The sequence below is a fragment of the Podarcis tiliguerta genome (assembly GCF_965153285.1).
Source record: "Podarcis tiliguerta genome assembly, chromosome: 2".
Taxonomy (NCBI): Eukaryota; Metazoa; Chordata; class Lepidosauria; order Squamata; family Lacertidae; genus Podarcis; species Podarcis tiliguerta.
Genome location: NC_139535.1, coordinates 55,507,686 through 55,528,648, shown reverse-complemented (window position 1 = coordinate 55,528,648; position 20,963 = coordinate 55,507,686). Strand labels below are relative to the sequence as shown.

General features: G+C 49.0%; 1 protein-coding gene and 1 long non-coding RNA gene across 5 annotated transcripts in view; both read left to right on the top strand.

The window, feature by feature from the left end:
- The first annotated feature begins 3,985 nt into the window (after positions 1–3,985).
- PDLIM7 (PDZ and LIM domain 7) overlaps positions 3,986–20,963 on the top strand; it is a 41,266-nt gene continuing 24,288 nt past the window's right edge. For 3 of the 4 annotated variants that reach the window (XM_083428998.1, XM_083428995.1, XM_083428997.1), the window contains exons 1-2: positions 3,986–4,119; positions 8,955–9,061. In XM_083428998.1, coding sequence (XP_083285124.1) covers positions 8,957–9,061 — 105 coding nt within the window. In that variant the 5' untranslated portion in view covers positions 3,986–4,119; positions 8,955–8,956. Of the gene's footprint in view, positions 4,139–8,954; positions 9,062–20,963 lie in introns of all 4 variants that reach the window. The other variant, XM_083428996.1, reaches the window with a different exon arrangement.
- LOC310672208 lies at positions 9,089–15,641 on the top strand. The gene is made up of 2 exons (XR_014508471.1): positions 9,089–11,284; positions 11,355–15,641. It is a non-coding gene; the product is annotated as an uncharacterized lncRNA (long non-coding RNA).

The following is a 20,963-nucleotide window of genomic DNA, read 5'->3' as shown; positions in this document are numbered from 1 at the left end:
AGAATCATAGAAATAAAGTATGGAAATAAAGGTCTAGGGTGGTTTCATTAATCAAAGCAACTGCTCCTGACTTGGACATATGAGCAGAGGCCAGGCGAGCTGCCTTGATCAGGTAATGCATGGTGTTCTGGGGAAACATGTCATCGTCGTCTTTGGCAATCGCTTGTAGAAGAGTAAGATAGTCTTCCGTGAACACGGTCTTAACAGTGAGTCCATAAGTGTCTGTGGAGGCCAATTCTGGATCCACACGTCCTTCCACAGCGGGGACATAGGTTTCCAGGCAGGAGTTGATCATGGTGAGGGTTTGCCAAACGTGCCTTCCTCTTAGCACCTTTCTCCCTTTTGTCCTGAGTTCGAGTGTCTTCAAAGTCCACGACACCTTTGGTAAAGGCTGTTCTGCAATTAGAGCACCATCAACGGTGTCTCTGAAAATTTTTACATATCACTTGGGGAGACATGTGTGGTTACCATGACCAGGACTGCAATTGTAGGGGTATCTGTAGGAACTGTACTCGGTACAGTTGTCAGCTGACCATTGGCCCAGTTTTCCTGCTACTGCAAAACCAATAACTTCTTGACAAATCCTCCATGTGCATAATTGCCAGCAATTGAAACTTCAAAAGAGGGAGCTCTAAATTCCACTCCTACCTGAAAAAACCCATACATGCTCTGCCCCTGCTGGCTGACCCCCGACCTATGTTGAAAGAAAAGCAAATAAATCTAGGTACTGAACTATTTGCATTCATTTCAGATTACATCCCTAAATCTTTGTTCTTTAAAGGAAAAAGACCAAGACCAGGTTAAAAATGAACACAGCTTCACCCTTCCTGTTTTGTTTTGCTCTGCCCTCGTCCACCAGTTTGTTCCTCCCCCACTCCCACCATGTTTCTGCTTTTGATGGCACAATAACTTAAGAGTATGTGGGATTAAAGTGGCTTAAAGGAAACTACTAGGTGTTTTATTGAAAGAGCACTGTGGTCAGTGGTCAGAGCAGTAGATTAAGAGCAAGGAGACGTGGGATCAAATCCCCAGTTGGCTATTATTCTCACTGGTTAACCTTGATCCGCTCTCTCCGCCCCGTCCTACCCCCACAGAGCTGTTGCGATGACAAACAGGGAACGAAGAACCACTGAGATCCTTGGAAGAGGAGTGGGATAAAAATGAAATAAATCTATTTGTTTACCTCCCGCAGAGAGAAACTTGGCAGCCTCCTCTGGCTGAAGCAGCAAAGCTAAACATTGCTTTCAACCTCCTCCGCCTTGATCCTTTATCCTGTGTGTAGAAATCATAGCTGATGCATAAAGACCAGGGAGCCCTCCTGATCCCAGCACCTTTAACAGTGACAGTGCTAAGTAATGAGTACTTCGGAGACCTCACTGGGAAAGAACTGGCTTCTTTCCAGGTTAAAACGTTAAGTTTCATGACTTACAGAATCTGCCGTTTTGAGATTTGTCAGCCCGCTTCTAACATGCGCTGAGTATGAATCACTGAATTCTGCCTTAAATAGAAGAGAAAGTGACTGGAGATTTCCAGAGAGGGAGAGGGGGCTGAGAAGTTGCCTTGTTCAGCTGCTATTTTGCTTTGGTTCAGCGGCTTCCCCTGGCTCTGTGCTGGGTTTTAATAGGCATCCTAGAGAGGCAAGTCACACAACGCTTGTGAGATGTCCTCTGAGGGATTTCAGATGCTATGAGCTTGCGTACTCGTTCCCCACACAGAACTGTGGCTCCCTGCATTCTGTATAGTGATGTTTTATTTACAGCCTTGTGTGCCAACAAACAACAATATTCAAATCATGTGGCAGCAATTTTGCATGATCAGAATGCTTCCCCCCATCTCCATCTTTAGTTTTGTTTTTTCCAAATAGGCTACATGGCCTTATGCCAAGCACTTTTTATCCCATACTTTCCTGCCACTTTCCTTAGCTCCAACATCTGACTTTTTTTGTCTTCTTGTTGCCCATTCTGGATGCCACTGCCTATACATACATAGCATGATGTCAGTTCTGTTGCCTGTGGACATTCTGGAACAGGAACTTCCTGTGCTCCTGGTCCTTTGTTTTGCTTTCAGGGGCTGGCTTCACCTGGGGAAAGCTCTGCAAATTTGAAAGTAAAACGAAAGAACTTGCTGTCATCAGAGCTATTGACTGTGGATTTATGGTCCAAAAGACTTTGGACTAGCTGTGGTCAGCGTGTGACATCCGGCTTGTGGGTGTCCTACATTTTGGCATAGGAACACAGTGGTCACCCATGAAGAACTACGGTCACTGAAGAAAGCTGAGCTCCAGAGAGGGGCCATAACTCAATGGCACTCTGTATGTACTGCATTTGCATGCAGGTTCAAATGTGAGATTTCTCTACGTTAAAAGGGCCTTGGGTAGCAGAAATGGGAAAGGCTCCCCATGAGAGTCACATCTTGGAGAGTCACATGTGGACTGAGCCCACTGACCTTTCTAGCTCAGTAAAAGGAGCTTCATGTCTGCTTGACGGCTAGAAGCCTTATTTTCAGTGGGGAGAGGATTGCTCTTCTTCCCCATGGTACCAATGTTAAAAGGGGAATTTATGCATCCTTTGCAGGTTCTGTTGTTCATCCTGCCTCCATAGTGGTGCTTGGCCTGCTATATTGAACTACAGTGGTACCTCTGGTTGCGAATGGGATCTGTTCTGGAGGCCCATTCGCAACCTGAAAAGAATGCAACCTGTGTCTGCAAACGCACTGGTCGCGATCTGCCGCTTCTGCGCATGCGTGCGACATCATTTTGCGTGTCTGCACAAGCGGCAAAACCCAGAAGTAACCCTTTCCAGTACTTTCGGGTCGCCATGGGATGCAACCTGAAAACGTGCAACCTGAAGCAAACGTAAAATGAGGTATGACTGTAGTGAGACATTGGCAGTGTCTGTTAATACCTGTGTTGTGTTGCAGTTGCACAAAACACATTCCTGCATACTGTACCATGGAAAAGTTTGGGCACCCTGCAAAAAAGCATTTCAAATTCCTTCGCCATGTTTTGGACAGGAGCTTTTCTCTGTTCTTCCCCTAAAAGTAAAGGTAAAGGGACCCCTGACCATTAGGTCCAGTCGTGACCGACTCTGGGGTTGCAGCGCTCATCTCGCTTTACCGGCCGGCATACAGCTTCCGGGTCATGTGGCCAGCATGACTAAGCTGCTTCTGGCGAACGAGAGCAGTGTACGGAAACGCCGTTTACCTTCCCTCTGGAGCGGTACCTATTTATCCACTTGCACTAGGTACAAAAACTCATTTCTCTTTTTTCGAAAGATAAATTGTGTGTACACCAGGCATAGGCAAACTCGACCCTCCATATGTTTTGGGACTACAATTCCCATCATCCCTGACCACTGGTCCTGTTAGCTAGGGATGATGGGAGTTGTACTCCCAAAACATATGGAGGGCCAAGTTCACCTATGCCTGGTGCTGGCCTTGCCACTAGCTTTCAAGCATCTTGGCTGTATGAAGCAGCTGCAGTAAAAATAATAACCATGACGATGGTAAAGGTGAGGGCTGGGAATTCCACAGCTTAGGGGCTGCCGCAGGGAATGCCCTCACCCGATTAATAAAGCGCCTCTTCAGTTCCTGAGCATGTGCAGAATGCTGCGAGTGACCCACAAGCACCTCCCACCTCACAAGCAACAGCGAGGAGATCTTTCAGAGGCGAAACTAGGATTTCCAGAAGGAAGGACGGGGCTGTACCAATCCTATTTGGCGGGGCTTGGGCGGCAGCTGCGCAAGGAGACGCCGCCCTCCTGGGCGCAACATCCGCGGAGGGCGCGGCGATTTCGGCGCCGCGCTCCGCCCTTTCTCCTCCAGCCAGGGGACGCGGGCGCCGCACACCTCCAATAGGGGGCGCTCTTACGCCGAGCAAGCGCCCCCGACGGCGCGCATGCGCTTCTACCTAGCAGGCGGCGCGCTTGTTGAATGGTGCGGCGGGGGGGGGGCAGCAGGGGGCGGGGCTTGCGCTTGAACTGCTGAGCAGGCGGAGCCCCGCCGGAGAGAGATATATAAGGGCTCCGCGGGTGCCGGCGGCGCTGCGGCTGAGACGGGGCGGCGGAGGCTGCTCGGTAGCTCCGCCCTTCTCTGAGGAGGTCGCGCGCGGGGACCTTGCAGGTATTGCATCCCGTCCCTGGTTGGAGTTGGCGGTGGGTGAGGAAAGGGAAAGTGATGTGGCTTTTCTGGGGACTCGTGTGGGCAGAGAAGGGCGTCGGGGTGACACGAGTACCTCTTTCCCCACATATCCCCACTCCCTTCTCCATCCCAGTCATGCTTTAGGTCACATGTGAACGAGAGTTTGTGCCTCTCTTCACTCGCCCCCCCTTCGTACTTTCCCTTTCTGTGTTTCCCCACGCGCTTCTCTCTCTCTCCCCGGCTCCCCGTGGCGCAGGAGTGTGTACTTTAGGAAGTCTCCTGGGTGCCCCCCCCCCTGTTCTTTTTTCCATAGGGACGTCCTCTTGCCGTGGAGCTGGGGCGTGCCCCCTAGCCGTGCGTTAGCGGTGTCTCAGCGAGACTAGCGTGTTGCTCATGGCACCAGGATGTAACCGTCACCCTCGGTTTCCTGCGGCGGCTCGGAGCAGGGACGTCCCGTTTCCTGGGTGTGATGGCTGGTAGGGATCCCCTCTTGAGCCGAGTGCTGGAGGCTCCCGTCGCAGGAGCGAGCCTCTCCCGGGGCTCCTCGCCGTCAAGGGTCTGAACCTGGGCATGCCTGCGCCGGCACACGTCCCTCCTGGCTCCCCGCTCTTCTTCTGGACGTCTATTCTCGTCGTTCATCTAAAAGTGTCTCTGAGCTGTAACTTAATATTGCAGCATGTCCAGGAGGTCTGAATTCCAGAAGGGCTGTGAACAAGCATTGCGCCTGCGGCGGTCAGTGTCGAGATGGCACAAGTATGGCTGTTTCTTCAGTGACTTTCATAGGCTTTCTTAAAATTATGGGTCGTGTTCCTGATAAACTTTTTTTCCTGTATTATCAAGCGCAACTTCAAAAAACCCACATGAGGTGCAGTTGGCCCTTGAGCTTGGTGGCCTTGTTCGTGAAGATTTGTGGAAAGCATTCCACAATAGAAATGTTCACTGGGAGGGGCAGATTTTTCATGCTTTTTGGGCTTCCAAGTATATTTGGCTGGCTGCTGTTAGAAAGAGGATGCTGGCCTTGGTCTGATCCTGCAGGGCTGCTATCAGGACCACCTAGAAATTCTGTGAGAGTTTGCTATTAACCTCCAGACTTCTTCTGTGCATATATATTGAGCAAATGTGTTTAATAATGAAGGGGGCAGACATAACCTGTCATATTTATCACAAATCCTTGCCTGCTTTGGATCATGGAGTAAAGACCCAGCAGCACCCGTTACTGATGTGAAGGGATGCTTCACACAAGCAAAGGAGGCAGGCACCTGACTTTATTTCACTCAAGGCTTTTATTTGATGCCCCTCTTCATTGTGTGAAAGAAAAAAGTGGTGGCAGGAGGGATGGGGGGGGGGAGCAGGAGGACTGAGGGAAAAGAACTTTTCCAGGAGTTGGGGAGAGAGTGAGTGCAGCATTTTCCTGCTGGTCTATTTATTGCTCATCCAGCTCTTTCCTTCCTTGAGGGCTGCCAGCTGAATCCACAAAAACAAAAAATAAACTTGGTCATCATCTGGAGATATGCGCACAAGGGGCAAAAGGGGAGAAATGGAGCCTGGTGCAGCCTCCATTCCCATGTGACGTTATCCAGAGAGGGTGAGGACAAATATCATGAGGTTTGCCAGGTGTTGGAGGTTTTGATATGGCAGCCTCCTAGGGTGGAATTTGCTTTCCCAAAGTCCAGGAAGAGCTGTTGTGCAAAGTGAAAAAAGTTTCCGCTCAGTGTTTCTCAGCAGTGTGATGAAGTGTACTTCTGATTCCTTTTGTGCCCGGGACCAGTATTTTTCTTTTAAAACTTGCTTCCTTGTGGATAAGCGTTCTTTTAGTATTTTAATTCTGCAAGAGAATTGGCAGCTGCTTGTTAAAAATGAGAATTTGGCAAACTTTAATTTAGTGCTGGCAAATGTGTAGAAATGTATCCGGATTTAAAACGACAACAACCGCAGCAGATATTCTTGCTGTGCCGTTTTATTTTGCAGGGTAGTCTTCGTTTCAAGAATGCATTTATTTATTCTTGCCGCCCTGGCTGTTCAGTTGTCTTGTAATGGGCTATCTCCTTTTCTTGGTTCTTCAACTTAATGCACCTCAGCCCTGCCCTTCCCCTGTTATTCTTGCCTTCTGTCAGGCACTTCCAGGAAGTGCTTTATCAGTGCATATAGACTTCTTATCCTGCCAGATGGGCTCCTTGCAGTCTAGTCTGGTCCTTTAGACCTGAGCTGGGTAGGGGGCATTAACTAGGCAGCAGCGTGGCACACAACCTGATTCTGCTCACTCGTGATCTTCTGAATTCAGCTTGATTTCTGTTTCTTTTTCACCATGCCTTGGCTTTTTCCAAACTTCATTTACTTATCCTGAGAGCAGCTAGCTCTTGATGCCCCATTCATTTCACTGTTTTCCAGCCCAACGGGAATCTCTTGTGGGCCACCTTCTGAGGAGGGGGACATGCCAGTGATGGGCAGGGCTGTGGGCAAAAGTGAGCAGAGCCCAATGGATGTTTCTCTACACTGGGCTCTGTTCCAGCCGTGCGAAAGACAGAGCGGTTTCTGCATTCCCACCCACACCATCTCTTCGTCCTGCTCCTGGGCAGCCAAGAGGCGTTGCAGCTCAAGGAGGGCGTGGAGCAGGACCAATGGGGTGTGTGGTTTCAATGGGAGGAGGCATGGGATGGAGAAAGTCCCAAGGGCTGGATAGAGAGCCATGCAGGATTGCATTGGGGCCCTGGGACTCAGGCTTACAGGCCACACAGCATGTCGTCTAAGCCTTGTTTGCTGTGTCCTCCCTGGAACTGCTTGGCTGAGGTTGCCACGGGTTTGTAGATGCTGTATGGAAACTTCAAAGCAGGCAGAACAACTCCTGAGCGAGCGCTCACTGTGAGAGCAGAGGCCTGAGGGGCTGTTGCTGCAGCCCTGTGGCACAAGGCTCCGTCCAGGCATGTTTTGCCGACTCAGCCTTGGGAGGAGGAGGAGGGAGAAATCAACGCTCCCTGCCTCTTCCTAGCCGAGCGCATTCCTTTGCCATTCCCATGGAGAAGAAGGTATTAAGCTGCTGCTGAAATCCCTCCAAGCTGAAGTGTCCCAGCCTGGCAGGGAGGGATGGTACAAGCTGGTACTCTGCCTGTGAGGGGCTCCACCTTTGTCTGTCTGGCAGAGGGAGCTCTCTGAGAAGGCCCTGCTGCAGCTCTTTCCTGGATGGGAAGGGGTGTCCTAGATCCCAGCCAAAAATAACACTGTCTTCCTGGGTTGCGTTTCTGTTTTTCTCTCTCCCTTCCCTTTCTCCTTTCCCCTCCTGGATTGTCCTGATTTCCTCTGTTTAGACCCAGCCAGGAAGTTATGTTTTCAGCACTCATTTGCATCTCTCCCAGTCCTGATGAGCAACCACTGGAATATGGCAGTGCTGTCTTGCATGCCTTATATAGACAACAAACTGCCTGGGGAGAATGGGAGGGGAGGGTGAAGGGAGTATTTTGTGTCCAGAAGGCAATTTTTGATTGCTTTTGCTATATAGTAGGGGTGCGTTGACTGGGAAATGCCAAAAGCAGTGAAGTGCCATAGCTGCACCTAACAAAAGCCATCTCTTAAGTAATTAGGAACAAATTGAAGGCTTTTCTTTTGGTGCCTTGATCAGCCAGCAGCTGCCTAAAACACAAGGCATAGGAACAGAGCAATTATTCTGTCTTTCCATCCTAATCCCTGGATTCCCCCCCCCCCCATTCTTGAATGTTCATATTATCAAGTTGGAATCTCCTACGTCAGCTGTAGGGGATGCATTTATTTTAAAAAATGGCACTTGCAGACCCTACGAGCACTTCATGAGTTGTTACTGATTGATATGAGCGGGGTCAGACTGTCTTGTCCAGATTAAAATTGTGCTAATGGCCTCTGTTTGAGGATGGGGGGATGATAACTAATTCATATCTGTTTTTTGAGTGAGGGCTTAAATTGGGTTGGCTTGCGGGGAAGCCATTTAGACTCTGGTTGTGTGAATAGGTTTCACATGGCCATTCTAGTGGCTGGACGTGGCAAGTCCATTTACACAACTACTTCAAATGCTTATATTGATTCGAGCTAACCAAGCTCAAAATGAGCCCACCCAAAGACGAGGTGGGATTTGTCCGGAATATGCATTTCATATGTGATTCCTGCATACAGAGGTTCTTGGTTTCACATATATTGTCAAAACAAGGAAAGCAAACTTTTCTGTGGTATTGGTAGGCCGAGTCCTTGGAAAGGAGATGCTTCCTCAGTATCTTTGTGTGGTGCTTCTGCCTCTGCCATTTATTGCCTGATGCACTAGGATAGGCTTTGGGAGTTTAGACTAAAGACAGTGAAACGTATTCTCTGACATCTCTAGGTAGGTCTGGGAATCTGAAACCCAGTGGAGACCTGATTCCAGTCAGTGTAGACTAGATGTGGCCCTCTGGATGTTGCTGAATTACAACTCCCATCATCCCTTGCTGGGGCTGAGAGGAGCTGCTATTCAGCAATGTGTGGAAGGCCAAAGGTTCCCCACACCTGGTGTAAACAATACTGAGCTAGATGGACCCAATAGTCTAATTTGGTATAAGGCTGCTTCCTTTGTCCCTAAAGGAAAAGCTGAAGAGCATTGCTGTGGGGAGGAGACAGGGATGGGCTGGGGTAGGATGAAGGGCAGGGCTTAGGCCTTGGTGCCAACTTCCAGGGAAGGAGCTTGCACTTCCCTTTGCCCTCACTTGGGGCAGCCAAGGCTCTACTGTGTGAGGCGGGTGTTTCCTGTTCTTCAGTTGTCCTCTCCCAGCTCTCTTGTCCCTTGCTGTATCACTTTTAAACTAATAATCTCTTCTCCTCCCCAGAAATGAGTGACATGGACTCATACAAGGTGCTGCTGGATGGGCCGGCGCCATGGGGCTTCAGGCTGCAGGGTGGCAAGGACTTCAACATGCCACTCTCCATCTCCAGGGTAAGTCATGAAGAATCTCTTTCTCAGGGAACTATGCTAGTCCTTGCTGGTCAGCCATGGTTGTTTTCTTCCGTTGCTTCCATTCATTTCCTAGGCTCAAGCGCTCTCACATCTCTGTTGTGTGCTGGTCTCTGTATCACAAAGGAAAGGAAAGGCAAAAGGTCTCCCCACACCCACCCCGCCCAGAGCTGCCAGCCTTCTTTGCACTCATGATGTAATGAGAAGGTCCTCAGCATTCAGCCTGTTACTTGATCTTGGGCTCCTTGGGGCTCCTGCGCTCTATTTTTGGATCTGTGGCAATGGCTCTTGCCTGTGGCTGGGTGGAGCTAACTTGGGGTTTGTGGTAATGTGAATATGATATTCCGGCTGTTCCAAGAGTGATGCCAAGGCGTGTAACTTAGTCGATCTTAATGCCAGCTTCTAGGGGGCAGCAATCTGGCTTTGACTTGTAGTTGGCAGCTGATTCTGTTGGTACCTAATCAATCAAACCTCTCTGTCCAGATGATGCTTTCTTTAGGCTCCTCCCCCTCTTTTTTTTGCATATTCATGAATCTCCTGTTTGGGTGAAGTGGGGCTGACTTCTTTAGGATGAGAAATAAGGCACACAGTCTCTCCCCTCTGTGTGGCTTCTTGGGATCTCCACCCACTCTCTGCTGGAGCAGAAATGAAATTCAACCCCACACTCCTAGCCCAGGCACCGGGAGATGCCAGCAGTGTTTGTTTCATCTTCTAAATGCCTTCTGCCAGAACATCAAGAGCTGACCTTTAGCCCTGGATAGTGGAGGGCAGAGTACGGCCAAGCAGGCCCTACTTTTTCCTGTGCTGTCAATGAGGCTCAAGGTCATGCTGGACCACTCTCTGGTTGACACTGGTTCGAATCTTGTCACATCCATAAACACACAGAACAGTTTAAAGGCTTGCGGCTGGATTAGAGCCTTGGCTTCCCACCTGCAATATAGGAGTCATAGGGGCCTACTTCACAGGGTCGCACTGAGGATGTGTGTGAAGTGCTTCCAGCACCTCGTAGCCAAGCACTAAGTATTCTACTTCTGTTGAAATTGGCAACACCCTGCCGCTTAGTAGTAATAATAAGGACTCTCTTGATGCTCCCCATTCTTCTTGGAACTGCTATACCCCAAGGCTTTCCTTCTGGGCTTGAAGGAGCCCCTGCTCATCCTGGGCTGCCAACCCACGAGAGCCACTCCTGACCTGAAAGCTCCCCTTCGGACTGGCTTGGGTGCTCATAAGCTGGACGGCTTGCAGACAACTCCTGCTCCGCTCGCCTTTTGCCTTATAAGCCTTGGAATGCTGAGTGCAGCCGCTGCTGCTGTTGCTGACGCTTGCAGCCGCTTGGCAAAGCGGAATGTTTCTCTATAAACGAGAAGCCCCGAGGGCTGGAGAAAGGCACCAGAAAGCCCCCTCTCCATTGCTCCACAGCCAGGCACTTTCCCCACCCACATGCTGCTTATAGTCCTCCACATCTTTTGCAGCACCATCTCTTCCCCGCCCCGCCCCCCCCCCCCACTTATTGGTTTCCCCATCAGTTGTGTGCTGGAGGTTTTGTTTGTACTTTCTCTGCTGCTCTGTTCCTAGCTATTCTTCCCAGCCCATCTCTGGGGACGCTCTGCTTTCCTGCTTGGAGGGCTTTGTGCTGAGGCAGCCTCCGCTGTTTTTGTTCCCTCACTCTCTCCCTTTTTTTAAAAAAAGAGTTTCTCCTGGCTCGCGGCCAAGCCCTAGCAAAGCCCCTGCCTAGACAGGGGAGAGCCTCTCTGCAGAGAGACCCCAGCTAGCGCCTCCCGCAAACATACCAGAGGCTAGAGCAGCAGCAGCAGCAGCAGCAGCACCCTTCCCCTCCTTTCCCCTGTGCTAGCATGCCACAGCCCATCCCTCTTGCAAGAAGTATGAGAGCTCCTTTGTGGCCAGGCCTTGAGAAAGACTTTCCTTCCTGTGCTCTTTGGAGAGGGTGGCTTGCTGCGTTTGGCTGTGGCTGTCACAGCCAAGGATGGCCAGGGTCTCACTTGTTAGGCCATTGTGCTTCTGCTCAGGCAGCTACAGGTGGCTACAGTCAGCCGGTCCTCCTGTGGTTTGGCTGTAGGCCCTCCCTTGGCAAGGCTCCTGGCATCTGTAGCAGCTTCAGAGGGAGTGTTGTGCAATGTTCCCTGTCCCACTAAGTGAACTGGAGCTTAGCTGTTCTGGGCTGTTGTGATGGCATTTTAGGTTCCAGCCACCACTGACTGTCATATTTAACCTCATTTTTCTTTTGCCCAGGTGCCAAATGGCTCCTTAAACCAAGGTTGCAGTCGCCAAAACGGAATGTCATATTGCCATTTGGGGGCAAGGTGGCTAAAGTCTTATTTTCTCAGTTAAACGTCTTTGCTAGATCAGATGACAACCTTGAGCTAGGTTAAGAACTTTAAGAACTTAAGGAAGAAAAGTCCCTTTATCCAGGGACAGTCCACATATATACTGGCCTATTCCCACCTTTTTTTACTTAATGGGGACACAGACCATTCATAACGTAAGAATATTCTTCACAACTGTGAACAGGGCAGTAGAATAAGTGAAGATAAGCTACAACAATTAGCTATAACATTGGTTACAACTCCTGCTCAGGTGGCACAGAAAAAACCATTTTGGTTCCTGAAATTCATTCTGATTGTGCAGATAAAATATAACTGATAGAATTCTACAGGATGTGGTATTAGCATGTGAAAACAGTACAGATCCAGTGATCTCCAGGCATGCACCTCCAGGTGGTGGTGATGTCAGGCATCATCCTGGCACCCAGGCATCTTCACTTGGTTGCAAGTCACTAATAGCCAGGTGCAAAATGCACCTGATAACCTGGCTAATTTCAAACACTGCTTTTGTCCTCCACTGTCCCAGACCTTGGGGGAGTGGCGGTATTTTTTTTACCGCGCAATGCACTTTTCTCTTCCTGGTTGAGAGATGTGGGATTTAGCATTCCCATTAATAAGAAATGCTAAACCTTTGCAAAAGTGCTTCCTGATTTGATGCTGCATGCCAGATGTCAGCAGACAGGTGTGAGAGAAGAAGGCAGGGGCTTGTAAAAGTATTGAGAATTGGGTAGAAGGGTTTCTCTTCTGCTAAAATAATTTGCTATGCCAAAAATAAAAAAACAGTGAAGCATATGGTTGCAATCTATATGAGATATATAGGAGGGGGGGGAAGCAAGGAGAGAAGCTCTGGTGGTGGAGGGGGGCCTGTTGAGTAATAGGTAGGAAGCACAGCAGTGTGAAATGTCTGTCTGGGTGTCTGATGCAAATGCTTCTATCTCATGAGATGAAAGGTCTTGCATGGAAAATAAACAGGAAGTAGGGCGAAAACAGATCCTGCATTAATTGGGACTGATCCTCCCCCAGTGCAAATATTAGTAACAGACCTTGTAGAGCTGAATACACCTTGAATCTGACTGCCATCTTCAAAACTGCCAGTAGGGTTGACCCTTAGAAGGACCTAAATAAAAGGTAGTACCTAAATAAGCGTTTTGGAAACTCTTAATACAATCTAGAGAATAGTTGATTTCATCCCCTAAAAATGGAAGATCAAATGTTTATAGCAGAATACCTAGAAGAATGTGAGCTTATGTGAGCTCATAGCTCCTTTATGCTCGTTCCTGTTAAAACATTAGATTCCTTGCAACTTGGTAATCTCAGAAGGTGCAGGGGATAAAATGGCTTCACTGTTCCTCCAGAGTTGTCTGAAGACTGCCTGGGCTGTGTGACGAGGATTGTCAACACTTGGCTTCTGTGCCAAATCTGTTCCCTTGAGGGACGATACTTGGCTCCTGCAGTTGTGAACCCAGAAGCCAAAGAGGGATGTAGAAGAGGAGGCACAGCTGCAGCAGTGGGACTTGCCAGAAAGCCACTGTAGGGAGTTTGGGTTGGGCATTTGACCCACTGCACCCCTTGCTCAATGCAGGCCTCTGGCAAAACTAGTTGCTGCCTAGGGTGGCGTACAAATTGGTGGCATAATCTGCAGGAGTGGCTTCCCCATACCATACAGTGCACCTCTTAATAAACAGGATATGGAACATATTTGCCTGAATGGGTCACCTAGAGCTGGGGTGGGGAAACTGTGCCCCTCCAGAAGTTGCTGGACCACAGCTCCCATCATTCCTGACTTGGCCTTGCTGTCTGGGGCTGGTGGGAGCTGTGGTCTAATAATCAGGAAGGCTGATCTGGAACATCCCCCTTAGATGGAAGCGATGGAGGAAGCTGTGGAACAGGAATAGAGAGCTTAACACTTGTCCAGCTTTAGCGCCGCAGGGTGGGTATTAAATGTTGGCTAGTTGCGTTAGGAAGGAAGCTACTGGCTCATTAGCTCAATGCCTCCGAATTAACGGTTCATGGGCTGTGTGACTGCTCTGTGCTGCCAGGCTTCCTTGAGCTCATTGTGAACTTGTGACTTCTGCATACAAGAAAGATGTTCTGTGAGTCACACACTGGCAAGTAGGTGAAATATCTGGGGTGGTGATGCAATTGGGAAACCGATGTGTCAGAGTGGTCTTCCAGCTCATGTACAGCCTTAGGAGCCCACATTATTTTGCTTTTATTCCTGCATGTTTGGGACAGGACAAGCTGTCAGGCCTAGAGCAGTGTGGGGTGGCTGAGGACTGATGGGGAGAATGAAAGTCCTTTGCTCAGGTTCCTAGCTGTGTCCATTACAGCCAGAAATGACCTGCTCCTTCTGTACTGAGCACCTGTGTCTTTAACTTTTGGAAGATCCTTTGAAGAGCCTCCTAGAGAGGAGCGACAGGGAGGAGGGTACTGCAGTGGGCACACATTTCAGGTGCCTGCCGTGGTGGAAGGATGAGGCCATGATGGGTGATAGAAAAGAGCAGGTGCAGTGATTGATGCCTGGCTGGTTCAGCTGTCCCAAGGCTGAGTTCTGAAAACCAAGCAGAGCTGCTGAGGTCAGATGGAGAACAGGATAAAAATACACTCCTCGCTGTTAAAAGAGGGATGGAGCAAGGTGAGCATTGTCCAAGGAAGCCCATTGGCTGGGCCCAGAGGGGTGTCTCCCCCATGCACTGCCGCTTGGCTGTACCTTCAGAGGCACTTGTGCTAACTTGCCAGGGAACTGAGTACAAGGCTGTAATTTTGTTGGGATTTTGATGTTTTCCCAAAGGCCCCAGTTTGCTAGGATAGATTCTGAACACTCGCATTTCATTTCAGTACAGCTGTATGAAGAAGAAGAAGAAAATGCAGGTTTCCATAATAGCTGCAGCAAAGCAGGGCTGTGTGTATTCTGTACTCAAACAGAGCAAAATCCTTCACTTAAAAAGCAGAATTCTAAATCGGTGATGGTGAGACTCTAGCTGCCCAGATGTTGTTGGTCTACAGCTCCCATCATCCCTGACCATTGACCACGTTGGCTGTGGCTTATGGGAGTTCGGAAGGCCACAGGTCTAAAATCATGCTAATCGTGCAATATTGCATTATCTTTGCTGCTTTTGTTAGTCATGATGGGGCATGAAGAAGTCCTTCCTGACCACTCTGCAGCTCCATGGTAGAGCTCCTCCTTTGCAAGCAGAAGGTCACAGGACCAGGTTCAGTCCCCAGCACCTCCAGTTTGGGTTTGGAAAGACTCCTGCCTGGATTGGAACCCTTGAAAGCTGCTGCCAGTCAGTGTAGACAATACTGAGCCAGATGGACCAATGGCCTGACTCGGAATAAGGCAGCTTGCAATGTTGACTGCAGAACACAAACTACTTTAAAGCAACGAAACTGTTTTGCAAAAGTAAGTTGTCAGCTCTCTGTGCTTGAGAGCTGGTGGCTCTGTGGTTGCTGAGCGGGGGAGTCTGTGGCTTCTTGTTCCCAGCAACAGAGCTGGTTATGTTTGCTGGGAGTGAGTTGGCTCAGGTTTCTAAAACTGAGCAGCAGCAAGCAGGTGTGGGCCGCCCCAATGTGAAGGTCATTGAAATCGAGGGAAGAGGAAAGGCCAGAGGGGTGGAGATTGAAGGAAGGAAACTGCTTCCCCCCCTTTGGTGAAAACCAGACCCTTTTTGATGCACGTTGGCTCCAGGATTGAAACCCCGCCACAGGCAGGAAGTGGGGAAGAAATGCCTGTTCCCACAGTGACCAGCCACCCTCATTTTTTTCAGTACTGGTGGGGTGGGCATGGGGGTGGGGGAGGCCAGATAAGCTTGCTGGCTGGGAATAGACTGGCAGTCCTCTGGGGCCAGGGAACAAACTTCCTGCCCGGCCTGGATAAATGCACACACAGCGCCAAAGGGGTGGTCGTTTTTCGACTTGCTCATGTGTAATAAGGCAGGAAGGAAGCAGGAAGGAGGGAGTGGATTTGACTGTGCCAGAAGATGGAAATCCAGTGCATTTCTGGATTAGCTGTACTGCCCGGCTTGACGTGTTGTGTTCTCTCTTTCTGACCATATAACTGCTGTGGAATGACCTCTGTCTTTTTATCCCCTGTGATTTCAGATTTTGGGATTGTGGGGTTGTTGAAACATGTCCTAATCTCTGGACGTGCTCTTTGTGTCATGACACTACCATGTTAAAAAGCAAATTAAAGATGAAGGATTTTGCAAAGAAAAGAAAAAGGAATGAAATGTTACATTGGTGAACCAGATTTAAAACAATAATAGTTTCGGTGTACGTGTGGAAACGAGGAAATCCTCCTTCTATTTGAATATAGCAGTTTGCCTTTCCCTGGCCTTGCATTGTTCAGCCTTCTCCAACCTGGTGCCCCCAGGTGTTGTTGGACTCCAACTCCTATCAGTCCCAATCTGAGGATGATGGGAGCTGCAGTCCAAAATGTCCAAAGGGCTGCAGGTTGGGGACTGGGCTTCTCATCCTCCTTAGGGGGAGCCATTTGCATGCCGGGCCAGACACCTCCTTCACCCTAAACAGTGAAATGACCCGATTTCTAGACTTCCCACTACCTTATGCCTGGGAAGAATTTTCCTCAAAGACTTCCTGGGGAAAGGATACATTGGCACCATATATAAAGTTGGTGGCATTGTGCCCGCTGGGCAAGGCCTGTCAGAATTGCCTGGTGGGATGAACTGAACAGGTTGGGAGAAGGTATATCTTGGTGCACATTGACTCCAGCTGTCATTTCCCCCCATTTGAAAGATCAGACAAATTTATGATCTGGCTGCTCCATCCCTCGGGGGACTCGTACATTCCACCTAAAGTTGCACACATTCCTCCACTTCTCCCCCTGTGTATGGCTCTGTTCTTGGGATTCTTTCCATATAAAAATGAAAACACGGGAGCTGCCTGGAGCAATAGCCCTAGCACCATAAGCCTTTGGCCACAGCAAGTTCCTACATAAATGTCCCTTATAACATGGGAGCCATATATAGCAGCATGTGGTTTTCTTAGTAATTTATCTTTTGTTGCTGAGAGCGAATTTGTACTGCTAGGGGCAAACAATTCGCTCTACTCCTGCTTCACCAGGGGGAACACCTTGGCAGAGCTCCTTTCCAGTTCCACCCATTTAAGGTGCTTCTTTTCCAGCCCTCCTAGAGCATTATGTCCTCAGTATTTCACACGGGTCTCTTGCGATGGGCTGTCATGGTGTTGGTACAAAGCCCGGATTTTTCATCCGGAGCCCTGTGTCAAGTAAGCGAGAAGTTGCTGCTGGGCTTTGCAGGAGGGTTTGCCAGCCCTCTGAGCTGCCTGGAGATCTAGCAGCAGACGCAGACTCTCCTTTTATGTTCATGTTGAGCTGGACTTGGAAGAATACTTGGGCTTCCTCCAAGTGCCAGCAGATCTTCATCCCAAGTGAGCAGGGATGGTTGAAAGCTGCATCACTCCTGGATGCTCTTAACCCCGGATGCAGTATTTTTCTGCCCTTTCATACAACTAAGAGGATGTATTAGCTGAGTTGGCAAGAAGAGGGAGAGGTTGACCGGAGTGATACTTGAGACATTTTAGTGATGTGCCTAAGTGGCTGGTCCTTATGATGTAGCGACTTAACCTAAACCCGTGACTGTTTATTTGCCACCATCCTCAAGTCAGGAGGCAGATGATTAAGGGGGGGGGGGATATCTAGAGGATGTTGCCCAGAGAAATGGTTGATGGACTTTTCTCAGGAGTAACTGGCCCTGCCCCAGAGAAAGCTGGTAAAAAGGTAAAGTACCCCTGACAGTTAAGTCCAGTCACGAATGACTCTGGGGTTGCGCCGCTCATCTTGCTTTACTGACCGAGGGAGCCGGCGTTTGTCTGCAAACAGCTTCTGGGTCATGTGGCCAGCATGACTAAGCCGCTTATGACGAAACCAGAGTAGCACACAGAAACGCCATTTACTTTCCCTCCAGAGCAGTACCTATTTATCTACTTGCACTTTGACGTGCTTTCGAACTGCTAGGTCGGCAGGAGCAGGGACCGAACAACAGGAGCTCACCCCGTCGTGGGGATTCGAACTGCCGACCTTTCGATCGGCAAGCCCTAGGCTCAGTGGTTTAGACCACAGCGCCACCCATGTCACTGAGAAAGCTGGTATTAAACCAATAAATCAGAAGTGGGAGCACATTGTGCTTCTATTCCAAGCGGCTTCTTTTTGGTTCTGGACAAAGTCAATTTCAGCCTTTAGGGGGTTAGGCAGGCAGGAAAGCCCTTAGAGCAGCTTCTCCCTACACATTTGGCCATGGTGTTCAATTGTCCAATTATTGTTTTAAAACATTATTTATTCATTTGTCATTTACTCCAAAAATGTATCTCGAAGAGACTTACAATTTTTTTAAAAAAAGCTTAGAATACCAACTTTAAAATACCAAATAATAAAAAGATAAAATACCAAATTAAAAAATGATTATTCACTAAAAGTGCTCATCTTACAGCAAAACTAAAAGGACACATCCTGCTCCACTCAACTTAAAGATGGACATCAGTTCAGCACAAAATTATTGGGTGAACATCTTCACCTCACGCCTAAAGGCTGATGGTGATGGCATCAGACACATCTCTGGAAAGAGCATTGCACAATCAGGGAGCCACCATAGTCATCCAGACCATCCCTGAGGCCAGACACTGGTCTAGTGCATCCACTAGAGTACCACCCACTCCCAGCTAGGACAGCCATTCTAAAAGAGAGCCATGGCTGATGGTATGAAAAGCTGCTAGGAGATCAAAGGGACTCAAGAGGGTTGCACTTCCCCTGTCTCTCTGTGTGTGTTGACCAAAGGTTATCATACTGGACAGCCAAGGCAGTTTCCAGCTCCCAAAGCACTGTAGGAAGAGGGTCCGTGCCCTTAGAAGTACAATTTAAGAGAGAGCAGCATGGGAAGGAAGCGCTACTGTGTGGAGAGCAAGCTCCAGAACCAATTCTCATACAGTTATTGCTCTTATAATGACCAGCTGAGATAGAAGCTGTCCAGGTCACCTGATGGAAGGGTTGCCATTAGGTAGTAGCTGAGGGAGGGCCAGAGGCTGCTGGTTTCTTAGCAGAGGCAATGGAAGAGTGTTGGGGAGTCCTGCCCCCCACAAAAAAAAAACACTGGCTACACCTGTGATCCAGGCCTGTTCTGGAAAATTAGTTGAATTCTCTGTGCTCTCAACAGGCTCAAGTGGTTTTTCTGTTTTAAAAATCAACCCTGCCCTAAGGAAGCCACATGGTAGCCTTCCAGTTGCCAGCATGGATTGCTGTAGCCAAGACCTCTAGCATAGCCTTCTGCTGACCCCTCCCGCAGGCAGCCATGATTGCGGCTTGAGTTTCTTGGACACAGCTAGCTCCCTTTTGGCCAAACGGTGCAATCATGCTCCGCGTTCCCCCTCTGCTTCTTTCTGCTTGGGACTTGTGGAACAGGAAGACTCTGGGTTAATTAATGCCTCACTGCCCCCAGGGTGGGTATTGCGTTGCTGCTGATGAGCTAATGTCTCTGTCTGCTGACAGAGGGAGATGAATGAGATGGCTGGGAGAGGTGATCCTGCGGAGAGAGGTGGGCTGCTTGCCTGCCCCCATCTACTCTCTAAGCAGACATACAGGCTTGAGGAATTTCTGTGGCTTTGTAGCTCCGACGGGGCCGTGAGTGTGACACATGGATTGCGTTATGGGAAAGGCATTGATTCACTCCAGGCTCCCTCCTTCAGAGCCCTGCTCTCTGGTAAAGTCTGGAGAAACCCTTGGGGATGCTGGAGCCAGTCACCTCCTCCCTCCCTCCCTCCTTCCCTCCCTCGTCCCCCCAGTCCAGAGATGGGCTTGGGATGAGCGGTGGAGAAAAGAGCACAGGCTCCTTGGATTCCTCAAAACCTGCCTGCTTCTCTCCAGCAAAGCTCAACACTAGGTCCTTTCACCAGAAGCAGGACAGGTTTCTCTTGCATTTTGGGTTCTCTGCATGCTGTTGGTGCAGGGGCGCGGGGCACATGGTGGCTCTTCCCCTCTTTGCTGAGTGTCTCAGTTGGCTTACGAATAGAGAAAAGGAATGGGAGGCTGAACGGTGCTTTTGTAACGCTGGGAACAGGCTGGCCCTGTGCCACGGGGCTTTTGCAAAAGCACAACAGGATGACTGGATGGTGGGTGTGTATGGGTAGTTATTCCACAGTTAGCTCCAGCGCAAACTTGTTAAAATGGGGATCGGATGATACAGCACGTGCAGGAGACTCATGTCGTGAAAGCTGCATGCGCATAGATGTGTGTAGATGTTCAGCTGTATGAGGAGAGGAAAAGCTTTGGTAGCGTGGATCCTCCTTTGGTTGCTTGACCCGGAAAATGCCTTTTTGAACCGTTCTGAGTTGAGAAATAGCCTGGGAAATCAAAGTTATTCGTGGTGGGACATTGTCTCCGTGAATGGTAGGCTGGAAGGCAACATGCCTTGCATCTGGTGGACATATCCAGAGGATCAGTGAGTGCATGCAGCAACTCACAAGTAACCATCCAGCGTGATCACAAAATATCCAGTCCACTGATAAGGGAACATATGGAGGGTGGCGATACTGCTGTTTGTTTCTTCGGGGTGAGGGAATAGATAGGTGTACGTAAAAATACAAAAAAAGATGTAGCTGCATGCTGCACATTGAGTGTAACATGTAGTTTGGTTCTCAGACGTAACTGAGTGGCAGAAACAAAACCTACAAGCTGCAAGACTTTGCGCATTGTGTCAGAAGATGAATCTGCACAAAATCCCTTAAAACTATGTTCAGTTGCAGACCAGAATTGTGGCCCTTGGGCTGAACATTGGAAATCTCAGCCTGATGAACGATTTTGCTCATAGTGGCCTGATGATAAGTTTATGAATAACTGGATTTCCCTATACAGTCTAGCACTCTTCTGTACTGTGTAAAGCAGGCTAGAAAGACTTCTGTGTTATCTACAGACTCCTTTGTGTTTAAACTTGTAAATATTTGACCATCCAATACATACCTCTTCCCCCCCAGGTTCCTGAATGTACCAGCTCTTGAGTTGATTATCCAAACAACATTTGCATTAATGCAGTGTGGAGGTTACTCAGATAAGGGTTGGCTGGTCTTAGCTGCTTTCGTCATAGGTAGTTTCATATTTGTCATTTCCTCTCCCCCACCCCCTTCTCCTTTTTTTCCAAGTAAAGAATAGAGCCATTTTCTATTAAGTTTCACAAGCTGTTTCATTTAGATGACCAATTGCCCTGTGGCATCTAAAATGCTATCTAATAGCAGAATGATTATTAGTAAGTTGAAGCTTGCATCATCACCTGCACAAAAAATGTGGCTCAGTGCAGACTTGCTGTTGCGCAGGGTTAAGGGGCCAAGGGCCAAGCTGCAGGATCATGTCTGCCTTCTCCATGCACTTCCCACGGTGTGGATTGTTACACCTTCCTATTCCTACCTCTGTCTTAAAAGCCACTTGGCTGATCCTAAAAGCTTGTTCCCACAACAGCCTTGATCGCATGGCCCTCTTCCAGCCCACTGCATATCAGGATCAATCCCCGGTTTCTTCAGGG